This window comes from Mastigoproctus giganteus, chromosome 3 (genome assembly GCF_048544385.1).
Source record: "Mastigoproctus giganteus isolate SK-2022 chromosome 3, ASM4854438v1, whole genome shotgun sequence".
Lineage (NCBI taxonomy): Eukaryota > Metazoa > Arthropoda > Arachnida > Uropygi > Thelyphonidae > Mastigoproctus > Mastigoproctus giganteus.
In genome coordinates, this window is record NC_143577.1 from 148,783,137 (window position 1) to 148,809,166 (window position 26,030).

The 26,030-nt window shown below is 37.1% G+C and overlaps 1 protein-coding gene across 1 annotated transcript in view; it reads right to left on the reverse strand.

Moving 5' to 3' along the window:
* The window catches only part of LOC150088324 (neuronal acetylcholine receptor subunit alpha-10-like), a 583,489-nt gene that overhangs the window by 56,539 nt on the left and 500,920 nt on the right, over window positions 1–26,030 (reverse strand). Inside the window, exons 4-5 of the mRNA XM_090369453.1 lie at window positions 19,075–19,220; window positions 10,347–10,391 (exon numbers count right to left, since the gene is read on the reverse strand). Of these exons, the coding sequence (XP_090225579.1) occupies window positions 10,347–10,391; window positions 19,075–19,220 (191 nt within the window). The remainder of the gene's footprint in view (window positions 1–10,346; window positions 10,392–19,074; window positions 19,221–26,030) is intronic.

The window sequence follows — 26,030 nt, forward strand, 5'->3', positions numbered from 1 at the left end:
TGCACTTACCAGTTTAAACTGACGCACAAACTAAATAAGTAAAACCGTGTCATGGTTTCATACTTGTGTATTATATTCTTAAATAATCTCAGAAAATAATTAATATTCCTTGTAAAACTGATCGTGGTTTGTCACATCTAATAGATATTTCCCGCCGAGGTCTGCAGTTACCAGGATTACACTGGAACTAAGCAAGAAGTCTTTTATTATTCTCATTAGGTATACTTACAGATGTCCATCTTCAGAAAGGAATTCTATCCTTTTATGTTGCCAAGTATGTGTTTACTGTAGTGAAGGTACTTTCAGTACATCTCATAAAGAATTTTGAGATTTATTCAAAATCCTTGATTTTTTTTAATTACCCGCAGGCCATTGTTTTTTAGGAAAAAGATTGGTCCATTTTAAAGTTCTGGAGAATGAAGTTCGAATTGGTTGTTTTATTACTTATTGTGAAAAATTCATATTTCCATCGAGTTTAACTTGAAGGTTTTGAAAGACTGAATCCAATTTCTAACAATCCCCCCCCCCCATAAGAGAATGGGATCTCAATTGATTCACACGCGAGCATTTCATTAGAACTTGGTGCATGGGTATTGAATGAAAAAAAAAAAAAAAATGGTGTTTTTACCTCAGCTACTGAAACGTATGTTATACAACGGTGCCTTTATGAGGGGGGTTGGTATCATTAGTTTATTAGAAAGGTTAGAACGCGCATTTTGATTTAAGGGAAACAGTTAAAACAGTTGCACAGTAGGCCGCCGTAGCCTAGTGGTCAGGCGCGCGGGTGCATAAGTACACGTGCCTTGAGTGACCGGGGTTCAAGCCCGTGACTGCTGAATACGGTGCTGTTTCTTGTATTCTGTCTATCTCGTGAACTCCTCTGATCATTTGGTCGTCCCGGAGTATAAACAGAAAATTTATTTATTTTATTTTAGATCTGGATTGCTTAAAGTGGCGAAAAGGTTATTACATTTCTGTAAATTAGTTCTGAAGCTTCATTTGTCTGTTTTCGAGTTTAAAATCTTTTCGAGCAAAGGATGCTCTCTAATAATTTACCGAAACGCTAGGTTGAAGGTTTTCCAAGCACATCTATTTGAAACTATCCTTTTTCAATTAATGCCTCTGTGTGTGCCATTCTAGAAAGAATACAATCAGAATTTAGTTTATTTAACCATTTCAAAACCTTATATATCTCAGTTGGGTCGCCACGCTGATTCCCAGTTTCCATAATCAGAATATTTTTGTCTTCTAGATGGACCGTCACTTTACATAAGGAGATATTTATATTTAGAGAATTTTAATATGCTGGTTTTATACAGATATTATTCTGTATAACACAAATGTTTCTTTTTTAAAAGTTTCAGTTGCGTATATTACAAGGAAATTGCCATTATTTCTGTGTCACAAACATTCACTTACAGTTTTATTGAGATATAGTTTTGAAAATATAAAGCAATGGCCACTAGACACGATGAACTGCCGCCGTTTATTGACAGTTATTTCAGTAATGTGTATCTAACACTAGCCATAAATAGGTCAGTAAAAGTTTTATGCAACATTGTGGGTATTCTTGTGGCTACAATAAACAGTGCTGCATTACCATACATTTAGCGAAATCCCCAGTGAAGGTCGTTTTCGCATTTATGCACTCGAGTTTCGTTAAAATGAAATTATATCTTGATGTTTTATTATCGAAGTTCTGTATAAGTTTCATTATCAGATATGGACCATAAAATTGTGTCATCTCCTTAAATATTTCTAGACACTTACTGATGTGTGAAAAAATTATAGAGATTTGCAAAAATACGAAAAGGCTACTCTGGGGGGGGGGGGTGTAAATGATGAAAATGTTTGATTTTATTCTAATATCTCGCTATTAACATGTCTATGCTTCTGTTACCTTAGTATTGCAGAAATATTGTCAACCGTTATGATAACAGCCCTCTCAAAGTCAGTTCTTAATATGATCAGAAGACCGAAGAGGTGAAAGTTATTTTCTTCACAAATATGTGCATGTCAAGATCAACTGGAGCTGACACGCAAAACCATCAATTTAAATTCCCGATCGTTATTCACGTAATCAATACAACTTCAGTTAATCTCCAAATATAAACTACCTCATAATCAATGATGCTGAATTCCAGCCTTACAATATTCATACCTATTCAAGCTTTCATGACACTCCCATTTTATACTACTTGTAATTTTCCAGGAGCCAACCGGGTAAAGTGCCTGCCTGGTAACCCGAACATCGCGGGTTCGAATCCCGCCTCGGCTTTGGATCAGAGTAAATTGAAAAACTTTGGGAGGTGCATTATGGCCACAGAAGCCGATACGCCAACAACTAAAAAAAAAAAATCTCAAGGAACCCAATTATCATTAGAAACAGTATTTTTCCAATAAAACATTAAATTCCTCAGTTGATACAGTATCAAATGCAGTTTCTGATATTTAGGAATAAAATGTCTAGTTGACTTCTGTTTATCGCGAACTGAATCTTGAGAAGTTCCAATCATTTTTGTTTGGGTGGTTTCTCTAGAGATGATTGAATGCAAATAGGAAGGCCTCTGGTTTTTTTCAGTGAGTTACTATTCGTGAAAGCATGACTCTTTCAAAAAGTAGTAAAATGGGTTTCGGGCTGAAAGTCTCAGACTACGGAAAATTTACTAGACGAATAAGTTAGTGCAAAACATCAAAGTAAGTGAAATGGCATCGTTTATATCTCATATTGTGAATGGCTTCACGACGAGTTGCCTGTTATTGCACTACCTGGAATAAGCAACACTTCCCCAGTAAAGAAGACTAATGTTACTTATTTTCGGCTGCATAACTTGTTCGCCTTCAAATAATTTAAAGTAACACACATCCACTGGAGATAGGCTTGAAGACTCGACAGTGTATTATAAGATTCTGTATTATATTTTTTAGTAAGAGTTGTTTTCTTTTGCAGTCAATTAGACGTTTAGAGTTTCATCACGAATGAACTATAATGGCCATTTGGTCAGCTGATTGGATCAGGTAGATATTCGTGGTAATTGAAGGTCATCGGTATCCACTGTTTTCCTGGCTGTGTTCGTTTTATATTCTTTGAAGTTCTCCGCAGTCTGGTTCAGGTGCTAATTTCTAAAGGACTTTTGTTTCTGAATAAAAACATTTTTAATTTCGTTATTGTACATAATACACCCATCATTACCTCCATGTTAATTGCAATTTACATCAGCCTGTTTTCTCCTATAATTTTATCAGTTCTTATTCAATACTACTCTATGAATGACAGTTCTGAGGGCTTACTTCCCCTCCCTCAGAGTTTTTTCTCAGTAGATCCCAGTTTCCATCTAATGCAGGACTACTCTTAATTGCTGAAACGATTCTCTGAACAATTTTGAGTGGAATTACCATAACTGTTATATGGAGATCAATGGCCACTATCTGTTTGGCTTACCTCTCAGCATTCGGGCCATCTGGTGTAATAGGAATCAGCCGACACAATTTTTCAGTTTCAAATCTTCTGGCTAATTAGAACTGGAAACCACTATTCCTGAACACCAAAACAGGCCACTAAATTGCCTCCTGGCATCATCATTTTTCTTCAAACTTTGTGTCGTATTACATAATTTTTTAATTCGCTGTTAACAACTACTACTACTTTCAATTTCTTTTTGAGGCAAGGCCGAACGGGCTTGCTCTTAGCACGATATGCTCAATTTTTAAAACTACTTATTCAGTCTTCAGAATCAACTCCGTCCACGCACTTCAGACACTCTTCGAAACATCATATCGTTATCTCTTACAATTAGTCCAATGAGATCTGTTGCTATAGGATGGCTGCCCTTTTTTATTCGTCTGAAACTTTGACTTTATTATATTCAAATTTCCTTCCAAGTCATTCCCATAAGCAGCGTATGTCCAAACAAATCGCTCATTCTCAAGAACAGTGACAACTGTAATTTTTTTTTTTAAGAAAAGAAGTTCTATATTGGTGGTCTCTGGTAATACTGATACTATTCCTCTCTACTATCGTTTATTAGAGTTTTAACAAAAAACTGCCTTTTCGCAATTTATTGCGTTAGTATGGCTTTTCTTTAAACATTTCTGGGGTACGTTTTTTTTTTTTTTTTTTTTTTTTTTTTTTTTTTTTTTTTTACTGATGAAGACAGCCGCCTCCGTAGCCAGGTGGGAAGGAGCAGCAGTGCGTAGCACACGCTTCTTGATTAGACCGGGGTTCGAGCCCGTCACCACCAAATACGGAGGATGCGGAAAGGTCAAGGGAATGACCACCGCATATCCTCCGAGCAATATGGCCTTAGTTGCTAATGCTCCTAAAAACCAAACAACTGATGAAGAAAATCAGAATTTACAGTTATTCTTGTGTTTCCACTGGACTGGCCTAAACTTCGATTAAATGAGCACCTAATGGGGAGTATTATATTTCATTCGTAATGTCTTTGGAAATCACATAATCCTACAGCGATTTTTATTATATTCCATTACAAAATTAGCGACAGCCTAATCAACAATGCATAGCATATTTGTCGATAAGAAAGTTAAGTAGTAGCTCTTTGAATTAAAATATTATTTGGTTCAAACCTTTAACAGAAACACTGAGTGAATAAAAAAAAATACTAAAACAGACGATTTTAACAGAGAAATCAGTATCGTCATTCAGTAAATAATTACCTAGATATGAATATGAGATGAAAAGAAACTATACCATACGCCAAATATTCATGGATCAATTCAGATATGCAGGAGCCTGCATTTGTTGTAAAATGAAACTTAGGGGAGGAAATTGCATTGTAGTTACGATCATTATTCTTCCACACCGCCATATATTACGCTATGGAAAAGGCCTGGGTTTGAATCCCATCAAGATGGGAGGAATTATTATACCGTGGCTTGCACAGTTTCTTTCTTATGGAAAGCAAAGTTTTTCATCCAGCTAATTAATCAGAAGTTACCAAATACATAACGTCCCATAGGCATAGTTCTTTTGGCTCAAAAACATTGCAGCAACATCATACTATAGAATTATTCGTACGTAAAATAACTCTGTATTTGATATTATCATCAGTGCAAATCCTGGTAATAAAGAAAGTTCTATTATTAATGTTTCTAAAAAAAAATGTGCATTTAGATTCGAAGATTATTACAAAATTAACTTTTATACCTCTTAATAATACCAAGTGAGATAACGGAGACCTGTGTTCAGTTGAAAATTTAATCAGATAGCTATCATTTCCCCCCCAAAAAAAGACGAATACTTTCTCCAAAGTTGTAGTTTCAAATGCAGTATGTGGAACGGAAGTGCGACTGCTACAACAGAATCTATATAAAAAACGAAATGAAAGGAATTGCAAGTTATGTAAATCCCTGAAGCAAGATGAGATAATAATCTTGATTCATCTGTTCAGTGTCAGGTGGAATGGACCGGGAGAACCATGTCAAGAACTGCATCTGCTAGTGGAAAATTAATTTTCACAAACCTGTGAAGCAATATTATTAGACTCCAAAAAGCGCAGTTTTACTGAAGAGCGAAATTGATTTTCTTTCACAGAACAAATTTAAATGTGTAAGATAATTCTGTATTTCCAAATTTGTCAAACATGCCCGAATAACGAAATGAAGTCTTGGATTTTAAAATATTATAGGAGCGACAGCTAGGAGAGAGAGAAAGCAAAAAAATACATCCTGCTACACCATTTGGTTGTGGCTTTGCCCTGCTGGGTAGAAAATATTTTTGTCTTTCCAGCAGAATGAAGTATACGCAATACAATAAAAAATGTCAAAATTCAACCACTACAGATGGTTGTAATAGTGACGTTGGACATTTATTCGAAAGAAAACAGAAGGAAAGATATATTGGTAAATTCGGCGATGCTCCACATCTTGCGTATCTATGTTAATTTAACTTCATAATAAATAATCTAAAGTATAAACTTTCTATAATCGAATTTTGTATTTTTATGATAAAATGTTAAAAAGGGACCCATGTACTGTACCTAATTTTGCAAATTTAAGAGAACTGGTTATTGAATAAGGACGGAATAACTAACATTTGTTGCGATTGGGTTAACCGAGCATAATTGCTGTTATCTGGCCCAGCCGTCCACCATATATGTCTGAAGAATATACATTCCCACACAAGGGAATTAGAACTGCTTTTTTTTTGTATTGATACGTTTTGGCAACTAATTTTAAGCCATGATAACTTCTAATCTTTGTTTAATATGTCTAAATTTCTTAGTAGCATAATAAAGGGAGGAAGTGTCAAAGTCATACTTTGCCTTGGCTACAGAATTCTAATAAGATAAGATAAATATTCTCAGAAACTAATTTTTGCACTAAAAAAATCAGAGGCTTCGCACTGATTTTTTAGCTATTCAGGTTTGAACTCTCTTGAAGGAAAACCTTCACTGAAGACAGTTTAATGAAACGTAATGCGTTCTGAATTTTCTCTTTTTTGTCTGATTGTACTTTAGCAGCTGTTGCCACTTCTATAGCGATCTTAACTCTGACAACTTTGGAGTGAACTTTACTTAAGCAAATGTAAAACAAACACAAATAAAGTAAAGAATACTGCAAATTTATGTGCGTTCTAATTAAGTTGACGCTGTAGAATAAGCTCAATGCACACTATGGTAATATTCACTTAAAGTTGCTTTGCAATTAAAAATTATATATTGTTCTGTAGAATCAAATATCACACTAATTACGTATATGCTTTAAATGCAATATTTCCATTATAATAGGCAGGGTCCACATAAAGACCTGATATACATAATTCTCACCAACACGATACGGAGTTCCTAAAATGCACTTATATTTATACAGATTTTATTGAAAGAGAGAGAAGAGTAAAATCAGTTTTATGTATATTTGTTACCTGAAGGAAATATAACCAAAGACTAGTGGCCAAATGATTAATACGAAGGAATAATTTTCTCTGAACTGCAACTCAGTTGCTTTGGTAGTAGAATAAAATATGTAAAAACATTTTGTAATCTGCTTTTAATTCATTTATTGCAAATACAGCAAGCCCATCACCGCACATGGCTAGGGGCAGATAACAATACAAAGAAAATAACAAAATAATCGAATACACAGCAGGTTTCATATAAACATCAACAATTAAAAAAGAATTTGCAGAACAGGACATCTGACTCCTGTAGGCTTCACAGTAGCCTGTTGCAATGATTTATAAGGTGAAGGGATGCATTGGGGAACATTCTGTCCATTTGTTTGAGCCTCGAGAGGTTGGATTTGAATTTCCCTGATGAGAGCAGCTATTATATCGGCTAGGTTTGGTGAATCGCAGAAGTGATTAACTTCATACTCATTGATCATCTGTTGCAGAGTCTGTTTTTAATTTTTCATAGAGGTGTTGCCTGGATATTCTATGGAGAAAACGAAGAATACTATTGAGCCATCTAAAAACCCAATATAGTAGGGCAACGAATTTCTTGACGAGCACCAGACCAGATTGGGAAAGATGCATCTTTGAATATACTTAATGACTGTTTTTCTGTTCTTGAGCAACATAATAAATAGTGGGCATTAAAGGAGAGATTTTTATCAAAAACAACTCCAAGGTCTTTGTGAGCATAAACATTTAAGATTGGGTTGTTTCTAAAGGGAATAAGGAAGTCGGCATGTCTCAGTAGAAGTGGTTGATGCTCAAAATATAGTACTGGAGTGAACGGCTCCTTGAAGAATGCCTGTTGAGGTTGTGACAAGAATATTGTCAGTACTGGTGGGGAAGAGGAGAAATCTGCGATTTAGGCTATACTGAAATTAGGAAATAATCATGGTGTCAACGCGAAAATGATTTTTTAATATTTCAAAAGCCCTTTTGATGTCAAAGTAAAATACGTCGCATTGTGCCTTATCTTGAGTTTGGATGCGCACAATGGCTTGTCGTTGTGGAGCGCCCTCTAGGACCAAAATTCATGTTGAAGATATCGGAGCATGATTTTTTCAATAATTTTAGTAATCATTGACGAAACAGCAATTGGTCGATGGCCGGGAATTAATCCTGCAAATATTTTTAGCAATCAGCGTAATTCTGAAATTTTCCATTGTCTTGGAAGGAATGGCTGGACAATCTAATAATAAAAGCAGGACGTAATTGGTTAATCAGCTGGGTTTGACCTGGAGACATGTTGCACGCTGTCTGCTTGTTCATAAGAATTAAACTGTTTTTATACCTTCACTGCAGATGTCAGAATTGCTTGTTTCCATTCGAAAACTAGATCCTGCTGTAAGGTAGTTGTTTTTATAGAAAATGCTCTTTTTATTGTCCTTTAACTTGACATAACATAGTTTTTGAGTTGAAACAAAGCTCTGCATACTTTTAAAGTATGGTTTCAGGTGGGATTTGAATCAAGGTTTGGATGCCGACTCTGTGTTCAGTTGAGTCATTTTATAAGAAGAAAGGTGACGTCCTGCATAGGAATATTTTTGTGAGAATCCCATGGGTAGTATTTTAGGAGCTGCAAAAACTTTTCTTTCGGTGATTTCCGCAGCAAATTGTTGTTTGCAGTGGAAAATCAGAGTATACAAGATCAAGCGCTTGATTACCGCTTGTAACAGGAACGTTGATTATTTTTTTTTACTCCTAGAACTAAAAATGAGTCTGACAGGGGAATGTTAAAGTCGACCATTATAAGTATGTCATCAGTAGGTCCGGGTGGAATATAAATATTATAAATTTGAAGCAGAGAATCTTTAACTTGGATTAGTGGGAAATTCCTTCAAAGTTGAAGGTATTAGAGTTGCATGTGTTCAAAACTTTAATATTATTGCTGTCATGTATGGCGTGTAGCTGAGAGTTTTCGGCAGTAGGAAAACATCCATGTATCAACTAAACATGATGTCATGAGATTATTCAACAAATAATGAAATAAGTGTAGAGAGTTTATTTTTTATGCTTCTTACATTTTGAAGAAAAATGCTGAGAATCTATTATTCTCTAGCTATGCAGAGAGAGTTCAGCAGATTGAGAATTACTTGGTAACTTTTTCCTAGAGTTTACCGATCCTCCAATAGCTCCATAAAATGGCATGACGAGTAGACCATTTGGCCAGATATCAGGATTCAGATATTGTTGTAGGTCACAATTCTTTAGCTCAATTATAAATGATGCTTAAATGGGATGTTTGATTTTAACTTTGAAAGCTCTAATAGTAGTTGGTCCATCTGCTGGGAGGTAGTATTGGGGTCTAGGCTATAAAAAAATATGTTACTACTTCTAAGTGTCGAATTATTTCTGTGGGAAACTTAAAACTTGGGGAGTTTGTAGGCAAGCGATTATGGGAAGGCACTTCGGGATAATGCTCAGAAGCACGATTGTGTTCTCGTAGAGAAAGAGGGCTAGATTTTTGGGATCGCGCAGCTGTTTTTTCTGGAACAAATTCTTCAGCATCTGGACTGAGGACTAGAATTGCAGAAACCTGAGGCATCGGAGGGCTTTCGACCATAGCCTTTAGTTCGAGAAGCAAATGATAGAATTTACATTACTGATCTTCTATATAATATCTTCATTTTCTCTAAATTGCTTCCTCTGCATTTGTTCCAGGGAAGCAAACATTGTTTGGGCTGATAAGAAGAGTAAGCTTTAGTTGACTTCCTTGTATGATATGAGGGCTTAGGAGACTAAATTTGCACGAAGAGCATCTAAAGCATCTGAAATTGTTTTTTTATTAATGAATACGCATCACAAAACACCATACTGAAAATTTCCTTGCAGATAACCCAATTCCTAGCGTTTTTTGACATACATTGCATGCTGAAGAGTTAAGAATGACTTTAAATATAAGCAAACGGAATGTAACAAATAAAACAGGTGGGCCGTTATTGACACAGTAGGGAATCGAAGAGAAGAATAATAAGCTTAAAGAAATTAGACGACAGTTCAGACGTGGCTAACTGCAAAATTGCTAGCGGGTTGCAGGACTTTGCCAAGGTAAGCACTTCAGGTCAAAAGTCAATAACGTTCCTGTTTATAGCTATGCTAAACAAAGGCTCAGGGAGTAACGTTATACACTAAAAATTTAAGCTTAAATAAATAGTACTTATCTTGACGAAGAGTTCATAAGAACCATGTCAGTACAAAGATTTTATAAAAATACTTTAAAATCATTATAAAGCAAGAGCTGAATCACAGACGTCTAACACCTAGGCCACCTGGCGGGTAGCTATAAAGCCGACGTATTATTTTGGGCCGTTGTCTTAAATCACATTGATGAAGGGACACAAGGCACTGAATCAAGAATGGTTAAATAAGTGGCAACGATTTTAATGAGCACAATTTGTTTTAAATACTATTTATGTATGTAAGAATCACTTACTTGTGTTACCCAGCAGTTTGTTGTCAATATCTGGTTCCTTTCATCCTGCATAACAATGAAATATAATATCAGCTAAATACTTGTTAAAATAGGTAACTTATTATAAGATTTCAAAATTAAATATATACGATTTACTGTTCACTTTACATCTTGTTAATGCTCCTGTACAGCAGCTCTATATGTGAAAACATAGATATGCCCATTTGAATTTTGAACACGGCTAAGCTCAGAAGACGTTAATTATGTATCTGCCCAAGAGGGTTCATTTCGTTTGGTTGCAGAGATAACACGTGCCCAATGTAGCAGTTCACAATGGAAATGTTGAAAACGGTACTGGCATTAATCAGACGTCAACGACGACTCCTTGATTGCCCGCAGCATTCCAAACATCGGGACTACAAACCTTGCACGGATTTATGTTCGTTCCAGAAGTCGACCTGTGTCCGCGCTATATCATTGTGGTCAGGAAAGAGCTGATCGGTGTAGGTTTCATTAATAATATAGTACACGGGAAAAAGTGAAAAAAAAAAAAAAAAAAAGACAGTTAGGTTGATAGTAGACTGTTATTTGCAAATCTTATTCCTGTGTGCTTTAAAGTTGAAAAATCTTTAGCAATCAATGTTATGAAGATTTCTGAGAGGAAGGGATGCATTTAGAAACCTTTGTCCATTTGCTTGAATCTGGATGGTTGCAGAAGCACGACTCCGCACTCGTTAATGATCTGTTGTTTGCTATTGGGCCATCCTGTTACCTGGTCACTTCAAATGCTTCATCTTTAAACATTTTTTCCGCAATATATAAATAGTAGGAATTAAAAGAAATGTTTTTTAAAATGCTGTTAATTGGTAATTCTATACATCTTTAAATTCGCTTCATCGCGAACATTCTGGAGAGTAAACCTTGAGAAATGCCTGTTGCAACAAGAATATCATAGATGCTAGCAGAGAAGAAGAGATATCTGCGATTTAGGCTGTACTGTAGATAAGAGAAAATGATTTTTTACTATTTCAATAACTTTTGATGTGTATATAAAAGACCTTGCATTATGCCTTATCTTGAAACGCATGAAGGTATGTCAGCTTGATTTTATCAATAATTTTAGTTATTACTAGCTTTCCTATTGGAATAAACAATTTTAACTCCAATAGAACTAGGGATCCCGTCAGGGCCTTTACTACTATCAATGTGTAATTGGTTAATTACACTAACCAACACAATTTTTACCTTCAAGAACTTAAATGCTGTTCCATATCACGCCGAAGTTATTAAATATAGAGGGAATAGTAACGAATGGGTCTGGTGTACTGGAGTCCATGGTTGAGAAAAAAATAGATACATACAATGATAACCCAGTTTAATGTAATATAATAAAATGTAACAGGCAGTAGCTTTCAAGACTAACGAGTCTCTTTTTCAACTGAATTTAAATACAACGGATAAGTGCAATGAGCTGAGTGAGGCACGTTATTCATTTGCTATTGTTGTTGCAAGGACGTGCGCTGTTTTACTCCACTGATCATCTAGCACGGGGTGTAGACGTTTGCCTTTGGATTGTTTAATATGTTAAGTGACTCTAGCCATAGGCGGTGGTGAAAGTGTCGTGAGTGGTCTACTATTTCAAAGTCACGTTTGGGATCAAGATCGTGGTTGGTGGCCCAAAAATGTTCCGCAAGGCGATCTTGATGTTTCTCCTATGTAGCAGCTGTCACAGTCTCTACAGGTGATGCGATATACTACATTGCTGCGTAAAAGAGGTGTGACGGGGTCTTCACACTGGAGACAAGTGAACGTAGGTTCCTGCAGGCTAACTGCACGCATTTGATGGTGTAATTTCTAAGAATTTTCGAGATCCGTCCTGACACGCCTGGATAATAGGGAATGTAGGCGGACGGTATACCGTCTTTGTTCGGTGGGATTTGAGTTTTTGTGCCTGTAATAGGCACCTGCTTAGCACATGGGATGGATAACCACATTTGGTTAGGTCCGCCTTCACACGGGAGATCTCGTTACGCCTAATTGCATCAGTGCTGGAATGGCTCCAAGCCCTGGAGAATAGGGTGCGTGGCCGGATCTGTAGTTAGTGAATTGTCCGCACAACATAGGTTTGCGGTATACCGAAGTCTCTAGATGTGGACCTACGCGATGCACTAAGACATCCAGGAATGGGAGTGCTCCGTTGACCTCTAACTCTATAGTAAACTTGATGAAATTAGATAGGGAGTTGAGGTATTCCAGTAAAAATATCGTCAACATATTGTAATAGGTGCAGATGGATCTGCTCCTCCAGATCTTCCATGGCGATGTTGGCTACTACGGAACTAACAGGGGCACCCATAGCAGTGCCATGTACCTGCTGGTAGACTGAATCCTCAAAGGTGAAGATGCTGCTTGATAAGCATAGGTTGAGGGCGGTGCAGATGTCATCAGTGGATAGTGATGTTCTGGATTGGAGGTTTAAGTCGTTCTCGAGGAGCCTTCTGGCGCAGTTCACGGCCTATTGGACGGGAATTGAAGTGAATAAAGAAATCACATCAAATGATGCCATGACGGTGTTGTCAGGTCCTTAATGAGGTGGATGAATTCACTGCTATTTTTAACGGTGTCTGAGGAGGCGCGCGATATGCTTGGACAGTTCATACGTTGGGGCACTGTCGCACGAAACTATTCGTCTGAGGGGAATACCCGGTTTGTGGATCTTTGGCAATCCATAGAATTGCGGTAGTTGGCAGCCAGTAGAAGACGCTGAGTTGTAGTCGAGATCTTCTTATCTTTAAACCAAGTGTGGACGAGTTTATTGACATGTGTCGATCAGATAGAGGTTCATATACGTTTGGGTCTAGTAGTAGGGCCAGGGCTTTCTCTTGGTCTAATACAACGGTCCGGCGCCCTTTATCAGCAGGAAGTACGACGATCGTTAAGGTTTGAGTAAGTTTGCCGAGTGCTGCGGCAGTCCTGAAACAGATCTTGTTGGCAATAGTGGCTTCTATACTCATAGCGAGCTGTGTGAATGGAGGTTTAGATGGTATGACGGCGAATTTCATGCCGTTGGATAAGGTTCGTAAATATGATAGGCGAGACCTTACCTTGCAGATGTTGTAGTCAGCGCTCTTGATTTCACGGTGGAGATGGGTTATCCACAATTTTAATGTGCGTAGACTGAAGTTAAAACAGGCATGATCCATGTGAGGTTAAAACAGGCATGATCCATGTGAGAGTTGTGGAACCCTTTAGGTATAATTCGATTGCTTTTGCATCTATGTGCAAAGCGTACATGTTATCTGTTGCGGGCTATTGAAAAGGACTTTTGTAACTGCACACAATCGTTGTAAACATTATAGCCGTAAAGGGAACGAATAGGCCTGGTGTACAGGTTGAGAAAAAATAGATACGTACAATGATAAACCCAGTTTAATGTAATATTAAGTAGCATTTTTGGGCCACGATCTTGATCCCAAACATGACTTTGAAATAGTAGACCACTCACGACACCGCCTATGGCTACTTAACATATTAAACAATCCAAAGGCATACGTCTACACCCCATCCTAGAGACAACTGTTTTAGTGCTAGATGATTTTAGTGCTAGTGGAGTAAAACAGAGCACGTCCGTGAAACAACAATAGCAAATGAATAACGTGCCTCACTCAGCTTATTGCACTTATCCGTTGTATTTAAATTCAGTTGAAAAAGAGACTCGTTAGTCTTGAAAGTTATTTATTATTATATTACATTAAGCTGGGTTGTCATTGTACGTATCTATTTTTTTCTCAAATATAGAGGGAGTTACGTTTTACCAAAATATGCCAATTTCGCATGACATACTGGTCTATTTTAACAGATAAGCTAATTCTCTTAATTTTTAGCAATAAAATCTGACCTCGGTTTTCTTGTGATAAACATAATCGGACTTCTACCTATTGTTCTTAGGTTCAAATTCCAATGCAACAATTTGAAGAGAGCACACTTAGCATTTTTAGGCCAAGGTTTTCAGGGTTGTAAATCTAACCTCCAAACACAAACAGCCCTTCAAGAGTAGGAGGTTGCTGCAGCAGTAAAATAATTTTCTTTCAGTGTTTTCACATGAGTAGAGCTTGTAAGTTGCCTTGTCTGTGTACTGATAAAAACTAAATTTATGCTTTCAGAAATTCATTTAGTGGTGCTACGAAGAATAATCAGACACATAGGAAGGGTATCAATCATCTAGACAATTTTTTATTTCGTTTACCTCAAGGAAAAATATATATGACATTACGAAACTTTCATATTCTTTTTATTTTGGGTGTAAAACTGGTGATCAAGACAAATTCAAAGCGTTACCTTTCGCAGTTTCAATGGCTTTTTGGGTAACGGGAAAGAAGAAAACTATGAAATGTTGCTGTCTAATTTACTCGAGTGCTACAAAAACAAAACACGGGCTGTTGAAAATTCATTTTCTTCATTGCCATTTTGAATTTTTCCTGAAAATCTGGAGCGGTTTCATCAAGATATTTCCACGATGTAAAAGCGGTACTAAGGCCTCTGGAATGATGGGGGAATAAACAGGAAATTCCTTACTAGCAAACGTTTTTAAGGGCAATTACAGGCATGCCGATTATATATAATTGAAATTTAACTAAGATTTATGATAATTTTCTCGAAGTTAAATGAGTTATAGAGAACGTATAAATTCCTTTATTTTAGCATTAAACCTTGGTACATCTTTTGATATACCAATGTTTAATGCTAAAATAAAATTTAATGTAGACGTGTGACAAAAATATTTTTTGTTGGATAGTGTTATCTGCTATATTGTATTCTTGTTTACAATCTTATGCTTGTAAGAAGAGTCGCACCTTATATTTTATTTTTTAGCCTGAACGCTTGAATTTGTTTAATTCAAATAATGCTGTGATTTGACTATCTTCACATTCCGATTGGAATGTGAAGGTAGTCTATAGCTCTCTCGATTATGTTTAGGGCATTCCCTTCTGCAGACACGTATAGTATCTTTTGTAGGACGGCACCTGAACGAAAGTTCAACTTCGCCTTGGTACACGGTGTGAATGCTGTTTCTGGTCATTTTGTCGCCAGAAAGGCGTCTTCGCCTAAAACGTGATTGAAGCTCCCTGCTGTGTGGTAATTTTATTAGTCTCTGTAATACTTTTCCTTGGTGAAAGAGCAAAGCTATGGGGGGCGGTAGGATCTGGCATTGTAAAAGTCACGCCAACCTATAGCGGCTGCATTCTGTTCATCGTTAAGTAGTACTATCCCGAGACAATCGTGCCTGTTATTGTAATCTACAAAAATCGCAACTGTCTTCGTAATTACGAAGACAATCTTTCCTCCTTTCAGCGGAGTGAGAGTATTGGTCTAGTACCACAAACATGATTCTCAGCAGATTTTGACTTCAAGATAAAAAATATTAATTTGATTGGCAAATTCACAAGACCAAAAAAGTTTCCTCAATTTCTTTTTATTATTTTGTAAGCAAAAATCTATACTTTTACCAAATAACGTAGCCAAGTGGAACGGGGTTCAAACCCGTGACTGCTGATTACGGTGCTGTTTCTTGTAAAAATTCCTCTGACCGTTTGGTCGTCCCGGAGTATAAACAGAAAATTTATTTATTTTTTAATACGATTAATTGTAAACTCCACTCAACTGGTGGTCATGCCGAAGTATAAACATTTTTGTTTGATTACTCAGTCATGCATATCTTTTGTGAAAGTTAATTGTTCGTTATTAAGGTTCCGATAGAGAAAAAATAACTTGTGTATTACTTCCCTGAGTGCCCATGTTGAGTCCAACATATTTGACAATATTTCTATAAGATCTTAATCACCTCTCTTCAAAAATACAAAGGACCTACTGTTTCATAAAGTTCAGTTGTATTCTTACAGACAGACAAGTCACTAAAAATGTGTCGATTTAATCCCCGCCTCCTATTTAGTTGTTGGCCTGGTGGGATTTCAAAACGAAGCTGGACCAAAAATACTTGGTAACATATATCAAGCCTATTACTTTTCAGCTAAAACACAGTTGAATTATCGAAAGAATTATAATATTTTCGTGCAATGCATCATTCTAAATCAGAGAACACTTTCAAGTTATATTTAACCCTCTAGTAGGATTTTGCAAATGCACTTATAAGGAAATTGAGTGTTCAACAAGCAATTCTAATGAGGCGTAGTCTCCACTGTGTTGCCCACTTTATTAGGTACACCTACCTAGTAGCGTGTTGAGCCTCCTTCAAACAGCCTGAATTCGGCGTGCAGGAATGGAGTACCATGCAGACATGAGTGTGTCGGCCTGCAGCGAACAGCCCTTTCCAGCTTATCCCAATGATGTTCAATAGGACTGAGTGGGAAACTGCAGCAAAGCAAAGTCATTGTCATGGAACCATTCAATAGTGATTCGGGCTTTGTGCACCGGCGCGCATTATCCTGCTGGAAGTAACCATCTGACTGAGGATAAACTGTCAACAACAATGTGGCATTCATACGTGAATCTGCGGGTATCAATGGACCCAACCTGTGCCAACAAAGCATTCCCCACAGGTCCATGGATTCATGTTGTTTTCGCCAAATTCTGAGCCTTCCATCAACATGATGCACCAGGAACTTCGACTCATCAGACCAGTGCTGGAGTTGCTGTGCCCACAGGAGGCGTGTTCTCTTGTTCTTCATTGATAACAAAGGTACGCGATGTGGCCGTCGGCTGTTGTAGCCCATTCGCGACATTTTGTTCTGTCTGTTTGTACAATTCTAGCCAACCTCCACTGACCTCTCGCAACAAGCGATTTTCTTCCACAGGAGTGTCTTTGAGAGGATGTTTTCTGTTTGTTGCACCAAGTACCATGCCACCTTCGAACACTCCTTTTCCTCATTCGTGCTCCGATTTGTACGCTTAACTGATAGGTTGTTCTGCCGCATTTATATCCACAACTGTGGTCATGTGACTTGCAACGTTGTGTGCACAGTGTATTTTAGCCGTTTCAGGATGGCGAATCAAAACGCTAGTCTAGTAGAATAACCACACAAACAACGATATGGATAAATAGGGTCGAATAAAAGGAAACATAAATTCAGAACCATCTAGTTTCGTTGAACCCTCGGCGCAAAATTGTTCTGCACCAGTTTACCTTTTTGGAAGTGTCACCGCACTGTAGCTATTTTCTTATCGTATTAAAAATAAACTAAATGCATACTGATAAGACACAAAGATTAACATTTTAAATCAAAATAGTACATTTATTTTACACTTTCTGTTTCGTACGCACTTAGCAGTATGTAAAGAGAAATAAACTTTTCCACACAGATTAATACTTTGTTTTCTGTTCGGCGTATTATCTTTTATTAAATCCAATTAATTGCAATTGTATGAATGTCACTGACAGTTGAAAGAAATTGCTTTAATGAATTAGGAGACGACAATGTTATGAACTTAAAGAGAGAGAACGTCTTAATACGGAAATAGTTTTACTCTGCGGGACTTTCTGTAAGGTCAACGACACTTTTCCTGATGAGTAGCGACTCGTTTCAAAGGTTAACGTTCACCTGTCATAGTGTCATCATCATCTGAGAGATTAATTGAACATTGTTTTGGAAGGACAGATTTTCTCTGACTGACTCCAATCGAGTTTTCCCTTGAGGTTATTTTCATTCTTAGCAAGTTAACGTAATTGTGATGAACTGAAATGCATTTTTTCTGCTCACTCAATGCTTTTCAGAGGTTGATCCTTGCCCTGTTAGAGCCCTCAATTTACCTGCTGTTTCTGAGTCACTAAAGATGGCATTTTTAAACAACGCCCCAGTCTTTTCATTGAAAATCATCAATATGCTTAAAATCCAACATTGATGTTTTTTATTTGATCATACGCCATTGCTCAATATTGTAATAAATACGCGAGGATTAAACAGCAGGTTAATTTAAAGTAAGGCAAGGCTAAAAGAGCCTCCTTGCACTACATCGTTATCCAACGATGATAAAATTCGTAGAATGGCGAATGTTTTTTGAATAGTATAAATCTCTTGTGCAGGGTTCAATGATCGATTATCCATAACTTTCTGTATCATTGCAATAATAGTGAATGCTAGTATTTGGATTTAGTCATTTTAGCATCCCAGTAAATTTCAAATTAATATAACGCTCTAAATCTTGATGATTTCAGCTGCGATTACGAATAACAGGCTTCTTGGTGCATCGACTGAAAGAGTCACAGTGCTACCTTAGTTATTGGTCCCAATACTAGATGACGTACCCATCTAAAACACACACAAACCTGGTCCATTTTTAGTGATACTGTACTTCACAGAGAAACGAGGCAGAGTTGAACAGACGTTCTAGGTGCCACCTGACCCTAATGTATGTGTTTGAGCTCAGGTATTCCGAATAACTTACGTAGAGTTCATTTAAAGATATATCTCCCTCAACACGTTACAAAACTACTATATTGTACATGAGTATCACAGCTACGAACAATTCTCACATGATTTGGAAAGAATTACTTACCATTGGTATATTTCTCTTAGAATTTTTTAATTGAAGAGACGTAATTTATGTATTAGGCGCGGACATGACATTTCTATTAAAGATAGATGATTAAATTACGAACGAAAATGTGTGATGAATACAAGAAAACTCCTTTAAGGAGTTTTACGTACTTGGCGGTTCATCCTGTATAGTTCCTGCCTTTTATTAATCATAAAGGCTAAAAGAAACTTAATAATATCACAAAATATTCGCTTACCACATCAATTATTTGGTGTAAAGAGAGGTCAAAGAGCACTTTCAGAGCTAGACTAGCATTTTGCGAAGGTCGGACGGCAGGATCATAGTTAGACATCAGGTAACGGGTAAGGCGGTATTCCTGTTCGTCACTTTGCACGTAAACCACTAGGGAAAAAAAAAAAAATTATAAAAGCAATATGAACTTGAGAAAACAAGTTACACTTCACATAAATTTTGCTTTCGAAAGGCAGTTTTTATTCGTTCCATTTCTACTCTCTTCATTTGCCGGAGGCTAGTAATTTGAGAAGTAACAGATAATAACAGCAATATTGAAATACATTACGTATGTATTTATGCTGATAAAAGTTGCATGAGGTGAAAAGAGGATAACTTATGCTTTTTGAGAGGACCATGTAGAAAGCTCTGTAGTCGAGAATCATGGCCAATAGTGTCCTATAATTTTAGATTATCAGTAAACCACTGTGCAAAAGGAGATAGCATAGCTTCAAGATCTCATTCTTGAAGCTATGCTATCTCATTCGCAAAAGAGATTAACATTTGGAAATGTTAATCTCTTTTGCACAACGATGACATTTATTACTGTCCGTATTTTTGAGTATAATTTAACTCATAAAAATCACAGCTTTTGTGGGGGGTGGTAAGAAGTGTTTTTTTTTTTATTGTATCTTCTTTTATTTATTATAGATAAATATTTATATATATCCTCTTTTTTTATTAATTTATATTTTATATAATCCCTCCCACTATTACACCTGACTTGATTGATTTCAGAAAATCCCAGACTCACGGGGACCCCAATTATATTAGGTGTTCTTCCACTGGACTGGCTGAGTTTCGGAATGACAGACACACACACATGAATGTAGAATATAACATTGTTTATTGACATATCATATATAAGAAAACTTGCAATAACATTTAATTGAATACAATATTTAGTTGGAGACTTGTTATCTTACTAACGTTTAAATGTGTATATATCGTGATATCAAATAAATCATTTCGCCAACGATTATCCAATTCTAATACATAATCATATATATATTATAACATTGTGTCTCTTCATGTTCTACATAGGCTTCGATAGGTCATGGTATTCACCTCACACAATCCCTCGCTCTCTACTCCTAAACAGTCCGTATAAATGAACGACCAACTATCAGCCAATGAGCTGGCTAACAAAATTGTAAGGAAAATACATTTATTCAATCAAACATTTCCTTATAGCCAGGTTAACAGTCAACATTAATCAACCAAATTAAATAGTACCCTTCCGATCAATTAATTCACAACTCCTTAATTGTCTACCAGTTTAATCAATTCCTACTCCAATCAGATATCCTCACAATAAATCAAAATTCAACTTTTAACTCTACACTAGTTAGGAAACCTTTACCCAGACCTACCTACCCATATGCAGTACTTTGCATTTGTCAAGGTTAAACTTCAGTTGCCACTTCTTAGCCCATCTGCCCAAATTATCTAGATCCTGTTGCAGTAGCACACTGCCATTAACAACCCTGCCAACCTTTGTATCATCTGCAAACTTCGACATTAAGCCTGATATACCTTCATCAATAAGTATACAAAACAACAGTGGACCTAACACCGAACCCTGTGGGACTCCACTAATAACATTAGTCCAAGAAGAGCAGCACCCATTGATTACCACCCTCTGTCTTCTCCCACTTAACCATCTTTTATCCATTGTAGCAACTTACCCTTAATACCATTCTGCTCCAACTTGTACAATAGTCTTCCATGCGCAACAGTGTCAAAAGCTTTCCTCAAATCCAAATATATGATATCACAATTATTTTTTGCATCCAGTTCCTTTGTAACCACATCATAATATCCTATCAAATTTGTCAGACAAGACTTTCCCTTAACAAACCCATGCTGTGTCTGAATTATTGCTGCAGTCTTGTCTAGATGATCCTGCAATGCATCTTTAAACAGTGACTCCATTATTTTACCCGGAACAGAAGTTAAACTAACTGGTCTGTAATTACTCGTGTCACCCTTCGAATCCCCTTTGTGAATTGGGGATACATTTGCACATTTCCAGTCCGTGGGAATCTCCCCTGAGTCCAAGGATGCTCTCATAATTATGGCTAAGGGTTTGCTTAGTTGCTTTGCCGCCTCCTTTAATATAACTGGATAGATCCCATCCACCCCAGGTGCCTTTCTTACGTTTAACTTCAAAAATTTCTCTTCCACTTTGCTCTCAGTTATTACAAGATCATTAAGCACCCTGCTACAATTTGATAACCTTCTGCCATTTTCAAACCTTAATAACTCCTCATGTGTGAATGTAGATGCAAAATACTCATTCAGTTTGTTTGCTATCTGAGCAGGATCATCAACAGTCGAACCGTCGATGTCAAGTGGACCAATCAGATTCATCCCCTTCCTTTTAGAGTTTATATAAGTAAAGAAATCTTTGCTGTTTTTCTTAGCATCTTTTGCCAAGGATTTCTCGTAATCTGCCTTTGCCTGCCGAACCTCCTTTGTGACCTGATTACAGATTAACGTATATCTGCCATAGGCTTCTGAGTCACTTGATAATTTATATGCATCCCATGCATTTTTCTTCTCTGTTACGAGTCTCATTAGTTCATTTGAACTAATGAGAAATTGGTAAATATAGTTATGAAAACCTTTTGTACACTTATTAGGTTGCATAAAGCTGACTTAAGTGACAATTTTATAACACCAAAATGCGAAATTCTTAAGTAGTCATCCTCATGCAAGCGTTAAATGTCATCACAAGTTTGGTTAAGCTATTTTGATATCCCTGATTAAAACTGTTCACACATATAATTGGTTTTATTATTTTTGTTTAATAAGGAAAAAAAAAACGAGGTGGGGAAGGAGGTTGTCACTGTTGCTTAGGGTCTAGGCGCATCATGTCTATAGAAATGTTTGTGTGCCAATTTGCATACCCTCATGGAGGAAGGGAGTCAGCGTGTTTTAAGCGTCATGTGGAACGGCACCTGGACGACAGTTCATCTCCGCCTTCGTACACTGTAAAAGACCAGAAATGTGGGTAGTTATGTTGTTTCTGGGCTTTGTCACCTGGAAAGTCTCCCCACTGTCCATGTACAACACAGGGAGGTGGGCTACAACTTTCTCATGGGTCTACTATTTCCTGTGTGCGCTGTATTGCACAAATCTCGCACCCACCATACCCGTAAGCATCAATAAGTTGTGTGTAGTCGCTTTGTTCTATTGCTGGACAATAAACCCGAGCCTCGAAAGTACAATGATTGACAAGAAAACAAAACAGGAGTTGAATTATGTGGTCTTTAATAATTATGAAATCTTAATAAGGATGTTTGGGGACCAACACGTTTGCCTGCCCAAAAGTGAAAGTTAGAAACAGTGCACGAACATTTGATACTCGCCAGTTTTTTTTTTTTTTTTTTTTGTGCTGCTTGTTAAATAAATTGTGTTAAGAGCCGCCTCTTATAAAACAAACCTTTTGTAATTTTATATACCTCTTTGTTTGGGACCCTCAGCTTGAACACAGTCTTAAAAAAAACTGATGAAGTTTAATCCATTTGCAAAATGATAAGCAGGCGTTTTTTTTTTCCATTCTCCCTAAAAATAAGGGCAAATTTCCATGGTGTTTGCTGAAAATTTAAATACGATCTTTATGTAGATCGCGAATATTGGATACCTAATTATCCAATATTCGAAAAGAAAGAGGAAACATACCGTTGCTGGCTTCTGAGTCGATCTTATTAATAGGCTAGCCCTTAACGTACCCAGCGATATTACGTTTGGTTTGTTTTGTCGAGCAGAGCTGTACAGTTTTCGTTGCTTTAAGTTGAAAACCATGTCAGGACAGTTATCACTTGCGTTGTATTTACTTAGATCTCTATTATCCGAATCTATAGACGTGAGACAAATTAAAACAAGTTATTTTTAATCAGTGAGTGCATGAAAGCATATATTAATTCCTAAAAACCCTTTTTCGTGTAGCAATGTAAATGTTTATTCTAATGACAGTGAAACTTTAAGCCATATTAAATAACCATTTTTAAGAACTAATTTTATTTTAGTGACAGAAAGGGTGGATAACTTGTGATCGAAAGCACACTCCTTTAGAAGGAGGCCTATAATAGTTTAGTGTAGTGACTCAAGTCGAAGACAAATAGGGTCTTGCCAATGGGATCAAGCCATAAATCACCACGTAACTTGGCGAGACAAAACAGATTTTCACAGCCAGTCAATGGCCTCCGTAACTCGCTTTATAGTCGTTTAGTGATTTATCGAAATCTTACACGCCTGACTAATTCAAAGTTGCCACTTTATAAGAAGAAATATCGTTCTCAAGGCATACCATGCCTAAAACTCATTCATAACGAAAATGCCTTTCTTTCTTATCTTTAGAAATTTTTCTAAAGTGAGAAAATAGTGGTGTTTGAGACATACGCTATTCTAAGGAAGCAGTATCTTTTTTTTTAAAGTGAGGCTGTTGAATATTTGTTTGATTTAATTACAAGAAACTGAACTATATTATTGGAATTCTTTTCCAAAATGCGTATTATATATCTTATGTTTACTAACTTCACTATTGCTATACAGGTTGGCTCAAAAGCTCCTTATCCATTTAAAATATAATCCTTGGAAAGCAAGTTTACTTTAGAAATGACTGTACGGATTCACAACCAGTTATTCTCAATTTCGTAATGAGGATAAGCGCAGTGAACTGACACGATCATTGAAAAATGCTAAAACATTCACTTGGAGGAAGGCGATCCGTGATTTTTGGCAAGGAAAATATAGTTTCAATAGGAGGGGTCACACACAGAGAAAAAGTATTTTAACCCTGGAAACACATGTACCCCAGAAGTTGAAAAAGGTTCTGAACCTCACGGTAACAGAATAGTTATAACCCTCATGTTCACAAGATAAGGACCTAGAAAAAGTGCTGAAACTTCTTTTCGAATCAAAATCCAATAATAGTATATCTAGGGAGGACGCGATTATTCCTGACTTTCAAGGCAACGAGAACAGTGCCATTAAGGAAATAAGAAATGAAGCTAAATTACTCCACTAATAGAATCAACTCGAAAGAAATTCAAGCTTTAATTGGAAGATGTGCCTTCTGCCCAACGGCTAGAGACCGGCAGTTACGGTTCAATGCACTATATGCAAGGAGTTCATTTGTTTCGAGCACCAAAATAAAATTTTCCCAAAATGTGGGAGACTTTTTATTGTCAGTTTTATTTAATTTTGGGGTACAGCTGCACCCCAAGATAGCCTTTATGTTAAAAAATCTTTTCCAAAACTGTTTCATTTCACCTTTCCGGGACATTAATTGACCGGCCTGTTCTCTTGATTCATCAGCCTCAGATTTCTTTTTTGAGTTGCCTAAAAGCACATGTATTTTGTTAATAACTAGGCTTCTCACTACTCAAAATGGTTGGTCGAATCTCCCGTGGGATGCCTTGCTGCTGTTTTTATTAACAATGAAGTCTCAGGAAAGAGTTCTGTGGAAGATCAAAACCGCAATGTATTCTTTTCATGTGAAAATTGTGGCTGAACTACTCTCAGCATACTAGCTGCTCCGAATCAGTCCGATGACGTCACTGAATTTCGTGGAATGCTTCCTTGAGTTAAGATAATAAATTCCTCTCCGTACACAAGAGTGAGATGGAAATTTCATACAATAATCGACAAAATTAAAAGAACGTGTAATGTACCACAGAATAACGATGAAACAGCGACAAACTTCGGAGAGGTATAAAGGGCATGTATAGTGGTTGCATAAGAATTACCAAAGCGTTCACTTTTTTTTTTTTTTTTATGAAAACCCATAGTACTTAGTGCCGTGCATGGGGGGGGGGGATGCCCGGAAACTTTGCTCTAGAGACTAAACATGGGTTTCATCACTTCACGCCTCCAATAAGCAAAGTGTTGGGATTTCACCGGTTGATGAAAGTCATCTACCAATTGTGATCTCCGCTAAAGTAAGAAAATATAAGCTTCTATGGCAAATCCTATTCTTTCACCAGCGCAGACCTTAGCTCACCAAGGGATTACAGGGTTCCCTCATTCGCCTTTGTGTGAAATGCTAGTATATGTGATGGTGCGATGTTTTGAGTGGCCGCCACAGTTGATTTCCCCCCATGGAAGTAGTAGTTGTTAAAGTGATAGAGTAAGGTGCTGGAGATAGACTGGCATCCATAAGTATGGATGAAGATATCCTACCCCAGTGAGTGTTTATTTTCTTGCTGCCTTAATTAAGATTAGGTAGGTCATTGTGATCTTGTTGTTGGAATTTGTGTGTCGTTGGCGCTGCCCTACGCTTGAAGAGAACATTAGGAAACCTATAGCCGAATTCCAGTTAATTCCTGTGGGGTCTAACATCAGTGTCCATGTTTAGGTAACCCCAGGATTCCCTATTTCTGCAAGGCCCATGCTGTGGGGCTTTTCATTGATGGCCGGTAACCAGAAGACGGCATAGAGCACTGGAGTGAACCATTACCAACTGCAAAAACCTTTTGCAGTTGTCAGTTATTACTGGTGATTGCACTGTGCTGTTCCATTTTTTTCCTGCCATCAGGAGACTAACAGCATTGTCCGGTAAGAACCTAGAGTGCAAAGGTGGAGATTGACTCTGTGCCCTCGTGCGTTGTTGGAAGAACAATACATTTGTAATATGAATTTAAGTTACGAGGTGTAAGGGCCCATTCCTTCTTATATACGTCTTGATTGACATGTTGGAGGAAAAGATTACTCCAAGGTATATTGTGCTGGACACGGTTTTAATGGATTGGTCTGGGGTCTGCCACCTCTGTACTGCTCCACAAGGATTTTTACGTCATTTCCTCCTCGAGATAGAGATTTTAGATGATTATGTTTTGCGGGTAGCTTTTTAAGACATTCTGGGTCCTGTTTAGTTATTATATGTGTCCCAGTCTGCTTTCGCAATTTTGTACC